General features: G+C 39.9%; 3 protein-coding genes across 5 annotated transcripts; 1 reads left to right on the forward strand and 2 right to left on the reverse strand.

Annotated features, from left to right (window-relative positions):
* The first annotated feature begins 81 nt into the window (after positions 1-81).
* On the forward strand, positions 82-2,258 carry LOC147311735 (uncharacterized). Of its 2 annotated transcripts, XM_086267248.1 has the most exons (3): positions 82-229; positions 362-485; positions 569-2,258. In XM_086267248.1, exon 3 carries the CDS (start codon positions 633-635, stop codon positions 1,662-1,664), a length of 1,032 nt encoding a protein of 343 aa, XP_086123374.1. In that variant the 5' UTR covers positions 82-229; positions 362-485; positions 569-632; the 3' UTR covers positions 1,665-2,258. The 2 variants fall into 2 exon arrangements, with proteins under 2 accessions (XP_086123374.1, XP_086123373.1); XM_086267247.1 differs by lacking the exon at positions 362-485.
* On the reverse strand, positions 1,762-7,215 carry prmt2 (protein arginine methyltransferase 2). Of its 2 annotated transcripts, XM_086267246.1 has the most exons (9): positions 6,883-7,207; positions 6,589-6,786; positions 5,705-5,866; positions 5,227-5,391; positions 4,906-5,081; positions 3,165-3,294; positions 2,942-3,078; positions 2,683-2,857; positions 1,762-2,478 (listed from the first exon to the last, which is right to left on the reverse strand). In XM_086267246.1, exons 1-9 carry the CDS (start codon positions 6,961-6,963, stop codon positions 2,446-2,448), a joined length of 1,257 nt encoding a protein of 418 aa, XP_086123372.1. In that variant the 5' UTR covers positions 6,964-7,207; the 3' UTR covers positions 1,762-2,445. The 2 variants fall into 2 exon arrangements, with proteins under 2 accessions (XP_086123372.1, XP_086123371.1); XM_086267245.1 differs by lacking the exon at positions 1,762-2,478 and having other exon boundaries at positions 2,485-2,857; positions 6,883-7,215.
* Positions 7,216-7,952: 737 nt separating this feature from the next.
* ercc1 (excision repair cross-complementation group 1) lies at positions 7,953-14,199 on the reverse strand. The gene is made up of 9 exons (XM_086267453.1): positions 14,040-14,199; positions 13,364-13,777; positions 12,601-12,704; positions 12,242-12,341; positions 9,333-9,409; positions 9,077-9,176; positions 8,795-8,866; positions 8,504-8,572; positions 7,953-8,415 (listed from the first exon to the last, which is right to left on the reverse strand). Exons 1-9 carry the CDS (start codon positions 14,097-14,099, stop codon positions 8,353-8,355), a joined length of 1,059 nt encoding a protein of 352 aa, XP_086123579.1. The 5' UTR covers positions 14,100-14,199; the 3' UTR covers positions 7,953-8,352.
* Positions 14,200-14,820: the final 621 nt, after the last annotated feature.

Genomic DNA, 14,820 nt, shown 5'->3' on the forward strand with positions numbered 1-14,820 from the left:
AACGAAACTTTCAGAGCTTCCCAGTGAGGACAGTTGTCCCGCCGCTCGCTAGATGATGCTGCAGCCCGTTTTTATCAGAAAACGGGCTGCAGCATCATCTCAAAGGAAAACGATAAAATGTAGACGACAGTGTTCCGCCGTTATTTAACCCTTGTTAATATGGTGTTTTTACCGCGTTCGCACGAAAAGTACTTACATTCAAGCACATTGCTTAGGAAGGATGAGAACGGTATGTGAAATTGTTGTTTGTGTGCTGCTTGCGTCCTCAAATATCTTCCGCATTGTTTAAAACCAACCACGGCCTACAATAGTTGGTAGGCTGCTAAGTAAGCTAGTGCACATACTTGTTATATTCGCACAGGTCTTGTTGTCGCCTATTTGGCCGACAAGGAGCGCTAATGCGATCATAACCTATACAACATGCCCAAAAACCGATGAAGGATATCCGGCTTATATTTCACCTGAAACAGCGATAAAACTGTTTGGTCAGTAAGCAGGGGGGGCATCGATTAAACAGTGCGTTTCCCCCACAAAAAATAACAATAATTATGTCATGTTTGTCTCTCAGATGCTCCCATCATCTGTAGGACCGTGAAAACCCCTCCCCTGCTGCTGTGGGCGTAGATGGCACCATGCTGGATAACACCGGTGATCAAGTGGAGCAGCAGTCTGGGCGCTGCTCAGACTGTGGGTGCAGTTTTAATCTTTCACATCCTGACTCTGAGCCTGATTCCGATGACACTCCAGCCGATCCTAAACAGCAGAATAAAACAGACAGTTCTTCCAAATGCCCATCCTGCCAGGCAGGCAGCAGCCCCCAGAATGGACGCCGGCCACACCGGCGCATCCGCCTGGACCCTCACAGCTGCAGCCTGTGCTCCAAAACCTTCATCTCTTCCGCTCACCTGACCCTTCACCTTGCTTCTCACAATAAGGAAAGGAAGTTCAAATGTAACACCTGTGGCAAGTTCTTCCATCAGTCCTCCCACCTAATGGCACACAAGATAATCCACAGCGGAGACAGGCCGTTTAAATGCCCAGATTGTGGTAAGACCTTTGGGCGCGCTTCACACCTGAAGACCCACCGTCGACTCCACACAGGCGAAAAACCTTTTAAATGCACTTACTGTGACAAGTCCTTCACCCAGAAGGCTGGGCTACTGGCACACGTTCGTCTGCACACCGGGGAGAGACCATACAAGTGCGAGCAGTGTGGCGAGGGCTTTCGCTCTTTGTCACTGCTGCTCTCTCACAAGGCTCAAGAGGCTTCCGGACAGGCCAAGTCACTGTCGCCACCACCGCTCAGCCAGCCTCAGAAAACACAAACCAACGGCGAAGATCTGAAATGCGGTGTCTGCTGTCGCACTTTTGTCAGGTCATCTTATATCAGGCTGCACATTCGCCTCAACAAAGGACAGAGACCATATCACTGCAAAGTGTGCAACAAGACTTTTGTCAAACTGGAAACATTTGTGAACCACTGTGACAAACACCTGAGACAGAAAAAGGATAAAAATAAGGGGGTGGAAGACAAAGTCGTCAAACCTCCCCTGTTTGTTCCGCTCTCCAGGCCTTCTTCTCCTGAGTCCTTACCTGCTCAGCAGCTATCCCAGGAGGTCAACACACGCTCCAGAGCAAAAGCAAAGATTAAAACAGAGCCATAGCCAGAAGGAGAGCGTCAGCTGAGACAGAGATGGTGGCAGTAGTATAATGTTGGTGTTTTAAAAGGTTAAATGTTTACAGATGATGGTAAGAAAGGGACAAACACCAGATTGGTAGTTGAAACAGTTCCAATTTTTATTTAATTTATATCAATGTGAGTTCACTAATTGTTATTTTAAGATGGTGATTTCCATTGTGAGCAGTTATCTTTAAGCACTATAATATTTTTATTGAGGTATCTTTTAGGCTAATGTTTGTAACATTTCAGAGGCGTACATTGTTCTGATCTTACAATGTTAAAATGAAAAAAAAAGGTCATATCTTAAACCATTGTAATTTATGGTTTTCATTAATCTGTTCTTCTAAATGCATAAAAGCCTAGTGGCATGTATGTACAAACAATAAAAAATGTAAGTTAAATGCTTATTGTAAAACAATATGCCATTTGATGAAAAGTAACCTAGTGTGACTCAACTTTGTCTTTTTTTTGCACCTCAGTAAACAAAAAAAACAACAACTGATGTTCCAGCTGTGCGACACAGTGCTGCTTTATGTAAAGTACTTTTGCCCTTCAATAAAAATGAGCAGTAAACGTGCTCTTAGGGTGGTGTGATTGCAGCAATCGGGCTCATCACTATGATAGCAGGAATTCCTCTGGCACATTCATTGCAACATGTGAGCAACACACCAGTCCGCTTCAGCAGCAGTCTCACAGCCGAACAGTTTAATTTTATTAGACTGTTTTTCTATTTTAGATCTTCACCGGTGATGAGCGAATATGTGTCACCTCCACATGGGGAAACTCTTTGTTCCAGCCTAAGGACAGAGGGGAGGGGGAAACAGCAAGTGAACAACTTTATGGGCAGGGTTAAGTTAGGAGGTTGTGCAACAACAATGCAAAAGACAAACAAAAGACCCTTCCAAAGAACACTCATATAAAAAGTAATAAAGAAACCTTCCAATTCCTTATAATCAATACATATCTCAGATAAAGTGCATATAGTAAATGAAGATGTTTGCCTGGGAGTTGTCTGGATTGTCTGTGCTCCCTTTAATGGTCCAGTGCAGGGTAACGGTCATGTGGCGCCTCCAGACAGGATTTCTCTGGAGGACAATGGTTCCACTGATCGAGTCTCCTGCGCATACACTTACTGGCCTGTCTAGCATGAACAATGTCTGCTTCCAGTGTGTTGGCCTGTAGGGAAAAGGGACTAGTTAGTATAAAATCATATTTAACTAATTATGCATCAGATTGTTTTTGTGCTTTTCATGTTTTCACCCAGAGTTGGGGCCGGTGTTTAGCTCCACAGTTGCGCCTCCTGCCTCCAGGCTCTCGAAGCAAACAGTGAACCAGGCGGTGAATCCATGGAAAACTCCAGACTTCTCCACACAAAAATGAAACTGACCCTTCATTTCCTGAGAAACGAAACAGTCAAGCATTAGTAATAAAATCCAAGTTGGCTCATTTATAACTTTCCCATAAAAAATAAATAAAAAATGACCTCGAGATCTCCCACTTGTAAAGTGTACATGTCGAGGGAGATGACATCACAAGGAGCAGCGAGGCAGTCACATGGTTCAATGATGTGGCTGAACTTGGGCTTGGTGAAGAACTCCTGCTGTGCCAAAGGCCTCCAGAAACAAAAGTATTTAGCACAAGGGTAAAATGAATTATCAGTGTACTCGTAAATTATTCTAACCTTATATATTTCTAGCCAATATGTGATGAACTCTGATATATAAAAATGTTAAATGCAGGAGCATCTTAACCTCCAAGTGCATTGTATTTAGTCAGCTAAACAAAATATTATTGTAAATACTGATGAACAAAAAACAAGTCCCCAGATGAAAAAGTTTCACGTTAGATTTCAATTGCAACATTAAAGATAAGTCAGTTATCCCTATTTCTGTATTGTAAAGCGCTATATAAGTAAACCTTATTTACTTGTTACAGAAATTTGTGGTAAAAAACCTGGCTATGTTACATTGTAATTGTAATTTACATACATAAAACTGATGATGCCAAATTTTGTGTTATTATTTCAAAATTACAACTTACAAGATAATAACCTGAAAATCTGACATATCACTTTTCAGTAATGGACACAAGCTTTCATAGTTTGGTCCTAATACTGCCAGGTTTTTTTATTTTACACTAGTGGAAATGTAGTAATGGGAACACACATTAAAAGAGTGATCGCTTACATTTTGGGGCTATTTATCACCAACCTATCAATATTCAATCAATAAAAGTAATTTCACTTTGTACTGGTGACAAACTACAGCAATTCCTACGTTTAATTGATCGGGCAGCGGGACAGAACAAGAGCTGAAACTGACTCTTCATTTCCTGAGAAGTTTAAAGTTCTAGAGCTCTAACGTGCTGCTGACATGGTAGAAACAGCAACACAGACAGCTCACTGAGCAGTAATACAGAAATATATTTATTGTACTGCTCTGTGTGCTTGTGATGATCAAATCACCAGAGTAGAGTTTTTGAAGAAATAATCTCATATTATTTGCAGCTCCAGTGCTGCATTTTGCTCTCATCGTTTTATAATCTTTACATATTGAGGTTAGATGCTCTTATATTGTTGATATTGTCCCTGATTGCACCATGCTGTCCACAGCTGATTTTGTGTGGAAAAAGAATGATGTGTAAAAGACTTTTTGTGTGAACGTGCACAGAGCCTGAAGCAGAAAGACTGGCTGTTGATAGCACAGCATCATGAAGCCTCTTATCTCAGACTGGGGTTTTAGTTTCTATCAAGCCAGCTAAATCAAGAAAGCCTGGATGTGTTGAACTTGCTTTGCAATATAAGTGTTTAAGGCAACGCATGAACTGGCACAAGGCTGTCTCTCAGATATGAATCAGAGAGGATGATTCATTCAAAGCTGGCCATCTAGTGGTAAAACAGATTTTAACACAAGCACATAAAGTAAGAAATCAGCCATTACTGGACTTAATAAAACACACACATCCATCCATCCATCCATCCATCCATCCATCCATCCATCCATCCATCCATCCATCCATCCATCCATCCATCCATCCATCCATCCATCCATCCATCCATCCATCCATCCATCCATCCATATAGATAGATAGATAGATAGATAGATAGATAGATAGATAGATAGATAGATAGATAGATATACAGACACAGACACACACACAAACACACGCATATCTGTAAGTGACAGGACATTCCTCACTGTCAACTGTGAACTAATGGCTCTTACTGAAGAGGAGTGAAGTCGAGGCCATATGGCCGCTCCCAGAAGGCCATTTTCTCGGCATAATAGCTGTCGGCCTGACATGGCACAAAGGTGAGGGCCGCAGAGGAGGGCCACATCGTACCACCATCTCTAAGCCAGCGGTCCCTGGCCAGCAGAACTGACTCCACCATGAACTCAAACTAGAGCATGGGGAAAAGGCAAAAAAAACAACAACGAAAGAAGCAATGTGGTATAGTAAAACCTGAACATGGGTAAGAGCAGAAAAGGATGTCCCACAACAATGTATTTTTTTTAAAGTAGCAGGACAGGAAGTGTTATAATTACCAGAAGGCAGTTACCCATCCACTCAGAAACCAGGACGTCCACCTGTTCAGGCAGCTCGATCTCCTCAGCCCGCCCCTGAAGCACCATGACCACCTCATCATAGCCGTTCTGCTTCACCAGCTGCCTGGTGTACTCTGCCATTGAGCTCGCCTCCACAGCATACACCTACAACACCACAGATAATCTCCTTCCGTGCACTCTATACATCATGCTGTTTCCTCAATGCAGCAACACTCTTTGTCCAGCAGATGGAAGTAGAAGTACACCAATGTTCAATACCTAACTGGTGATTTTGCTCCTCTAAGTAACCACATGAAAGATTTTACTTTTGGACCCTTAGATTCTAATTCGTTTTTGTTATTTGGCAGGAAACTTAAACTTAACTCACAATATATGCAGATTTTTCCTCATTATTTAAAAATGAATGCAATCTGATTTCATTTCTCCTTATAACACAAAATCCAAGATTCAACATTACCATTGAGGGGCGTGCCAACTGAGCGCAGAACAGACTGATGATGCCAGTCCCACAGCCGAGGTCCATTACCCTCTTGCTGCTGAGAGAAGCACTGTTGCTGAGAATAACCTGCCGGTATGCCTCAGTGCGGCTCTTGTCTGACAGCATCTCCAGGTGAAGCCTCTGTGTCGTGAAACATGACTAAATGAAACACAGTGCCTAAAAAAATGTATGTACAGCAAACTGACAGGTAGCCACTGGCAGTTTATTTAATGCTCAAAAGTTAGACATTTTTTTAACTATAATAAAATACTGATCAAAGCAGTGATCAGTCACATAACTGTGCCCCTGTTAAACCTAACTCTTTATAAAGAAAAGTGGCTTCATAAAATAAAACGTTAATTTCTAAATGGCAATATGAAATAAAATCAGACATATAAAATTTGCTTGAATTAAACAAGAGTTTTTGATAATTAATCGACTGATAAATAAACGACTCCAAATGGGATCCAAATAAATTCCCAAAACACAGCAGGGTCTAGTTACATGCTTTCCCCCCTTGTTTATCAGGGGTAATGCATTCAAGAAAAGGCTTACATGTGTATATTTGGAAATCAGGGTCTAAAAGCAATCTTTTATCTATTCTGAGCATGGTTTCCCAGCATCTCAGGAGTAAATATATCACTGGAAACTCTGAATCATGCACCACTGAGGACCATCATCTTAAACCAGCACAGCTACATTGCAGGGTAGTGTCGACAAAAGACGATGCTTAGACGCATGGCTGCTTAACGCGCTGGGAAACAGTTTATACTCGCATATTATGATCAAATCATCATTATCTTCAAGTTCATGATAATAATCTGGACATATGCAAAGCAATACACTTCTTTAAAATGTCCAACCAGCGTTCCATAATTGCCAAAGTATTCTTCATCTTGCCACGGGTCTTCTATTGAGGGGTCCTCCTCCTCCTCCCCTGCAGCATCCTGGCTCATGTAGCTGGCAGGGACATAACCTATGACCCCCTGCAGCTCTGCCCACCACCACTCTGAGGAGGGCTTCGCGTGCACGAGCAATCTGTCCCCTCTGCTGAAACTAAGCTGTGAGACCAAAAAAAAAAAGTCACACGGTTATTGCTGATACCCCCACCTCCCATTTTAAGGCTAGGATCTCGGAGGTCTGCGGGTCTCTCTGACCTGATCGGTGCTACTTCCAGTGAAATCTGACCGGGCAACGTACTCCTCACAGGACGCCTCATCCTCATCCTCCGTCTGCATATTTGCTTTTGACACTTTCGCTGGTTGTTTTTCTCTAACAAACAAGCCAAACCATTTCACGTGCAGAGCAACTAAAAAAAACTACAAAAAAACCCCCACTGTGTGTTTAGAGTGAATCGAGCGGCGAAACTCCTACTTTCAGCTACAGCGCGCACTGCAAACACTTCCTGTTTCGACGTAAGGTTGCGTTATCAAGCCTTCACGTGCTGTCGGAAGTTTCGAAACTGTAAGTTCATCTCAAACGAAATAACACGACATTTAACCCTGCATTTACTGCATTGTGCACCAAATATTATTAAGCTTCATTATGAGATACGTTGGTCTTCATATTCGGTTTGTTTCACAGTTGCATTTTCGTCCTTCTGGTGTCATATTCACTTCTATTTCCAAATGGCCTCTATGTTAATATCACGTTAAGTAACTGGCCGACTTGAAGCTTGTGTAAAGCGACCCTTCACTGAAAGTTTCCTGAAAGACCAAAGAACAGAATTTCACAATTTCCTGGACAAAATGTTTGACTTAAAAGAAAATGACTTGAGGGTATAAAAAAATGTATTTTTGATCTGCACGCTTTTCCCGTTGCCTCAAATTTAAACATTAGGTTCTTGATTAAAAATAACCCTGGACCATTCATGCAAATACATAAAAATTTTTTTTTGCAAGAAGATAAAACAGATTTAATATACTGCTGGACATCTCAAAGAATTTTAGATATCCTTCCATCCACTTTCTCAAAAACTTAGATCATAAAAGCTATAAAAAGGAAAGCATCCCGGACAAGTCGCCAGTTTATCCACACCTCTATATCAGACTTTAAATTTTTTTTGCCTTATTTATTCCTTTTTTGAATGAGTTTTTTTTAAAGCACTAGTTTTTTTCTAGTGCACTTTCTGCAGAGATTCAAGCAAAATCATTGTTGTCTTGTGTGTCTGCAATGAAATATTAAGATATATTATACAGTTAAAAATAAAATAATGTAAAAACCAAAATATAACAAAAATATTTATTAACAAATTATACAAATTAATAACACACGCACACACACAGAAAAAAAAATACATACGTTTGAAGCTCAAACAGTTCACAACTTAAATTCCTAAAACACATCCACTGATTCCAGCGAGGAAGAAGGTACATTTTAAACATGGACCACTTCAAACTAACCAGTTCATGTCAAGAATCCACAAAAGAAAAGCCATGGCATGAAGTTTGAGGTCTAGTTGAGTTTGTATGGGATAAACATGTTTCTCCCTTAACTCTGTAAATCGATAGACTTTGTAGTATTCAGTCCTCCTGAGTGTTTTAGTTTGATGTTCAACATGATGATCAAACATGTAGAACTGTTTTCAGAAGCATATCACATTCTTGGTAAAAAAAAAAACAAAAGTCTCAGCTGTCTTTTGTCTTTGCCTTGAGAAAGGGCTTATGGAGGACGTCAAAGAGTCGTCTTGCCTGTAAACACAAAATGTCAACATGTTAAGTCATCAAACACTTCATCTACGCCGTGTATATTTATACTCAGCACATGTGTTTTCCTCACTTTTTGTGGTCCAAGTCCTGGGCAGACAACCAAATCTTCCTTAGAGGCACTGACGATTCCTTCTACAGACTGAAGAATACATCATGTCTGTTTATTGATTGGATCATATCCACTGACAACATGACTGAACTACAATTACACACTCGCAGTTGTTCATGAACCAATCAAGTTGCACATCTCCCTTTAGGCTTTGCAGACTCTTGTGGTATATATAGTGAGTCTTTAAAGAAATTTAATAAACATGATTAATTAATACTTGAAGTGAAAATTGTGAAAAAATGAGGCACTCACAGAGAACGCAGACAGCAAAGTAATGGCATCAGTTTTGTTGATAGACTTCACAGTTGTCAGGCAATCTGTAACCTTGAAGTAAGCAGAGATCCAATCAGCATTTTCAGTATTCATGGTCTTAAAGCTACTGCAACATTTTGGCAAATACTGTACATTCCCATGTTATCATATCTTCCATGACATTTCTATAACATCTATTTCTTTTATTAAATGGGCACAAGTAGGCGAAAAGACAAAAAAAGCACCAAGAGCTCACATAGAAAACAGTGACTCTACACACACCTTTGACAGGTAGTCTTTTTCGACTTGCTCCTTCAGCATGTCAGCTGGCTTCTTTTCATACGACTTATACGTTTCCAGGTAGCGACCTGCCTCTTCTGGACTGGCAGTTCAAAATGAAAACGACAGAAAACAACAAAACACATTTAAAAAGACAAGAAGTGTTTGACTTTGTCTTTGAACTATAGTTTTTAGATGTTGGAGCCAGAATCACACTGATTATTTATTTTATATATGTGTCTTGTAGTAAGCTGCTTACCTCCAAGCCAAGATGAGAGTGCAGTCAGCCATGATGCACATGCGAGCCAGCTCTTTTAACGCATGATGAGGATCTTTCTGTAGTTGAACAGATGTTAGGGTTAAAACAAAATACAACAACAATTCATTCTTAAAGACTTCATGAAGTCACATTAGTCCTTTAGATTTGCTACAAATTGAGATGTTGTAACATTTTTTCATTTTGACCCAAATCTGAGTCTTCTTACACAGTATCTATTATTTGGCAGCTCTGAGATCTTTATTTTCCTACGCACAGTGCCAAAAATAGTCTCCAGCTGCACCTCTTCACACTTCATTTACACCACTGTTAGCGAAACTAATTCAGCTGAGGCAAGATATACTTCACAAATGAGTAGATCTGCATTGATCACTTACATTAAGCTGCTAAAGGAGAGCTGTAATGTCCTGAAAAGATTGTTGTCTTGTTAATATATAAAACTTTTGGATGTTTACATTTTTGTCAGCAATTCATAAGGCCAGCTGACGTTACCAACCTGACAGCTGTTATCGTTAGATAATCCACAGTTTCATAGAGGTAATTTGTTTCCCCGTTTCTGTTGTTCACTTGCTTAAAAGCCTCAAATTTTGTTTCTAGTATTACCCAGATGTCCCAAAGCGGCCCTGGAGACACGAACACTTGCAGAACTATCACAAATTTACTTTTGAGTTCTGTGGCAGATGTTTACACAGTATTTAACAAAGGTGAGTATAATCCTTTGAAACAGTGTTTAAATGATAAATGATGTAAATTATATCACCTTATGGCACTTGCATTCTCCTGAGCTGACATTTAGAGTAGTGATTCTTATGAAAAGTAACACTCTTTGCTGGACTTTCTCAATTTTGGACCTGTGGGTTTTGTCTGATCTGTATGTCTGCCTCATGGTTCCACATAGAAAAGAACTGTCAGAGGAACTGAATAATCTCAACACGAAGCTCCACAAAGATGGAAAAAACATAAAGAAAGATTGATTTCCACCTAAAAATCAGTGGAAGCACAGCTGCTGCAGCAGTAATCAGGAGGTACAAAATGAGCCATATTGCCACTCATCAGAGCTGCAGTGGCTGTCCTCCTAAAATGATGCCACCAACAGTGCACTGCTTGCACAATCCAGCTCTGAGAAACAGTTGGGTAAGTGCTTAAGACTTGGCACAGGGGTTATAAATGGAAATCAGAGTTTTTGTGACAGCTGTGAAGGACAATGCATAACATTAAGCTCAGTGGATGGCGTCCAAGTAAAAGAACTTGCTTGTTCTTCAGTACAAAACTGTAATATTAAACTTAGAGGAGAAAAAAAGGACATGGAAAAAAAAACCCCAAAACAAACCGATGAATATTGGGAGCACGTTCTTTGGGCAGTTGAGAACAATATAAATATGTTCAGTTCAAATGGGATCAAACATGTTTGATGAGGTGTGGATACATTGGTGCAAAAGGTGCTGGGGAGATTACCTTTATAGTTTGCACTATGAATGTACCAAAATACTGTCTGACACCATGACTCCTAATCTCCAGAAGCCGGCAGAAGAGGGATATTCCAGCATAATAATGATCCAAGGCACACTGCCCACATCACAATAGAGTTTCAAAAGTAGAGGGAAAAAACACTATGACCTGCCCTTTTCAGGTCAGACCAAGTATGCTGCCTGACTTGAATCCAACTGAACCAGTTTAAAGAGAAAGGATAGAGCAATACAAACCATCCACCTAATAAGAAAAAGAAAAAGTATACTCCATGAGGAGGAGGACTGAGTCTGTCGTGAAAAATAAAGATGGACACAAAGTATTAAAGTATAAAAAGATCTAAAATGCAGTAGCTGCACTGATTCTGCTTTTATTATAGTCGATCTAAACAGGATCTAAAATGAGTTACTTTAAGAGCAAATTCTGTTCAGCATAGATGTAATCCAGTTACAAGAAAACGACACAATTTTAAAACCAAGTGGTACTGCACAGGTGTGTACCCACGTCTGCTGTCTGTGTGCAAATCTTCTGAATGTAATACCACACAGCTGTGCAAAATGCAGTCATTATATTTCACAGATGTGTAGTGCACAACAAAAGAAAATGAAGCATGAGCGCAAATTAATTTGCATCACCACTGTTTTGATCCTGTCACAAGACGGCTTCTAGTTGCTTGGAGGAAGTGTAAAAGATTTAGATGAAAACAAAGAGAATAAGAAGATGGTATCAGTCTTGAAATCCTGTAGCAGGAAACTTTGTACAGCCTCCTCCTTTCCTGATATGTACAAACTGAAGCTATTCAGATATAGATTTCACAAGAGTAATGTTCAACAGCTTCTGAGGTACTGAATGATTAAAAAAGATGCAGGAGCTGCATTTGAAATAGAAAAAAAGTGCCTTAATGCATTATTTATGTGACTACAGTTTCAAATCACTTTGACGCATTTCTCACATCAGGAACACCATTCTCACCGCTCTTCTCAAATTAATAACACGCTTCCCCACCAACCTTAGCATTTCCCATTGCGTCTGTACAAACTGCTGTTGTTTCTGCACATACACTCCTTTACATTCCTTTTTAAGAATCTGAACACTTAACATTAGGCTCACGTTTTTGCAGTCAGTAAGGTTTTGATAAAAGTAGAACAATAAACACATTAAGACAATTGAGAAAAAACTCTAAACTGGACTGTATATTATAAGCATGTGCTATTTTTACTTTATCAGAGGAAATGACACCTTAGAATAGCTGCTGCAGCCATTCAAAGATCTTAATTTGATTAGATTTGACAATGACTGACACAGAGCATCCCCTAATGGTTTGATAAATAGTAATAATCTCCAAGTTACCACAAAGAAGTCAGGCCACTGAATGTTGAGAATACTTTAAATAATCAGTAATGCTAAAGAGCATCTTTACTTACCACGTCTACTTGAACCAGTAGCACTCGTAGTGTGAATGTGTGTCCAAGCTGTTTCAGACGGTCATGGATATAGTTTGGGTTGAGATTGTGATACCTCAGACTTTATGTCGAGTCAAAAAACAAACAAACAGAAAGAACATAAACCAACATCAAAGCAAAGCAAAATACACAATAGAAATAAAGCAAAGGAAAAAAGCATATTTTTTCAACAAATATAAGCATAGAAACCTTTTTTTTTTTATAACAACATGATATTACAGTAACAGAAAAAAGTAAAACAAAAATGTTCCAGTGTGTGTGCAGTGACAACAACTTTTTCTTGCTCACATAAACAGAGTTTGTGAAGCACAAAAACCCACCTGAGGAAGAGAGCACAGGTTGTCTGTCCCAAGACATAATCTGGCACAACATCTCCAAACTCCCATGGGACACTCCTAACAAACTTCAGAATGGGGTTTCCTCTCTGTAGTGTTAGAAATAAGTTTTGGGGTTTTTGGGTGTCTTTTCAACATCGACTGCAATATATGCTCATAATAGAGTTGACACACTCCTCATTAAAAGCATTAACCCCATGTTGTAAAGGATGAACTAAGAGAGATAGAAAGAGTTGGGTGTAGAAGGTAAATTGCTACACACTTACAGAACACAGTATCAGACAAGAAAGGTTACTTGACCTTGAGTGTATAATAACAGGGTGCTATAGCCAACAAGAAATAGAGACTTCATTGTGTCAATTAAAGCTGACTTCAACATGAAAATAAAACATCGCTGGTAACAACTGTAAGGTAGGGAGCGGTTTTCTCACAAGATCCCTGACTAGAGGTTAATGACCGTTGCCATGCGGAAGAACCCTGAGGAGAACAAATCAGGGGGCGACAAGTCTAAACCATCGCATCTTCCCATCAACAGCCAATCACAATTATTTCCTGTTTTCATGTGTCTAATATATACTTTGAATTATGAATTGTACTTCACTTCTCCGTGTGCAGACTGCTTGACACTGAGGAGTCCACAGCTGTGCAAGCCAAAATCTGGGACACTAATAGGAATGCATGAAAGGACGCTACGGTTTTCTGTAAACCATAACCTGTTGGATCAAAGCTATATAGTTTTAATACATACCTGTCGAGGACTGACAATAATGGTGCTCCCAGATCCCACTGGTTTAGGACCGGAGCTGATGCCCGGTTCTGACCTTTGGCCGCTTCCCTCTATTTGACCCGTTGTAGCCTCTTGTGCCTCTTCACTCAGTTTGACATGGGGCCCTTTAGCCAAGTCCTGCACTGTTTTACATTTTTCTGTGCTGGAGGACACTGTAGATGGTTCACTTTGCCTCACACAGGTAACTTCAGCATTATCGCTCCTGGGCAACTTGGAGGCAGCATCTCTACGTGAAGCAGCAGCCGCATTGCTTTTACTCTGGACGATGTATTCTGCGTAGGAGACCGGCTGGGTCACTGACTGAGCAGGCTTTGTGGTAGCTGAAGCTGAAATGCTTTGTCCAACTTTGGAAGCGAGTTGAAACTGTGGCTTTGGCTGAAACGCAATCACAATGATCAATCAACAATCACAATCAACTCTCTGAGAACCGATAATTTAACTATGAATTAAATCATATCAAACCACCATTCACGAGTCTGGAAATCCACCTGACGAAAACCCTTTATAGATACGTTTTTATAGCTCATTTTTAAACGAATCTTACGTTAAAAATTTAAATTGTATGCTTGAAGACTCGTTTGCTAGCAAGCCTGCTACGTAACCGTGAACTTATTTTTTTTTTTAGCAAAATACAGACCGGTGTTCTTTCTTTAGTGAAAGCAGAATCGTCCAGGTTGATGTTAAATCTCTTCTTCATGTCTGTTGACAGCTGGAGAATTCTCAAGTAAAAACATTAAGTTGAACTTGCAAGAACTCGCTTTCTGACACACAATGCAAGGTTGCAACGGCACTTCCGGGCCAATCCTTTCAGAATAAAAGCACAAACACACAGCCTTTTCAGTTCCTTCTGTCACAGGATAAAAACAAGCGTTATTACGCGATAATTATGCACTAAACTAGACTGTTGGCATGACATGCAAGTAAGTTAAAACAACTTTATCAACACGACCTTAATTTGTCTTGATATTTCCGAATAATTAGTCCACGTTCACACAGACCCGCAACTGATTTGAAGGTTTTTTAACATTCATTTTAAGGACATTTTTAATGCGTGTCATTCCTCATTAGTGGGATTAGGTGTCCCACTTTAGCATTCGTTCCTCATGTCAAAGCATTGCCCCTAATTCTGTTTGGCTCTGATTTTCAAAGTGAATACATGTCTCAAAGAAACGTGTCTGTGATAAACCACCTATGCATCCCTGTTGAAATCCAAAGGCGATTCAAAGAGAGAACGGTGGCTTAAATATATGTTTTAACTGTTTTTTGCCCCTAAATTGAATGGATACAAGAGTCTATGAAGACTATTTATTAAAAATCTTAAAAATAAATCTAGCTTTCTATTCATACCAAATTCTGGAAAAATTATGAAAAACACTTCAGGCCGAAAATATTTCTAAACAAATATCAGCAGAAGTGCA

Source organism: Aulonocara sp. 'chitande type north' Nkhata Bay, linkage group LG16 (assembly GCF_057382095.1).
Source record: "Aulonocara sp. 'chitande type north' Nkhata Bay isolate Kocher_YH1m ecotype deep benthic linkage group LG16, A_spYH_male_GT1.1, whole genome shotgun sequence".
In the NCBI taxonomy this organism is placed as follows: domain Eukaryota; kingdom Metazoa; phylum Chordata; class Actinopteri; order Cichliformes; family Cichlidae; genus Aulonocara; species Aulonocara sp. 'chitande type north' Nkhata Bay.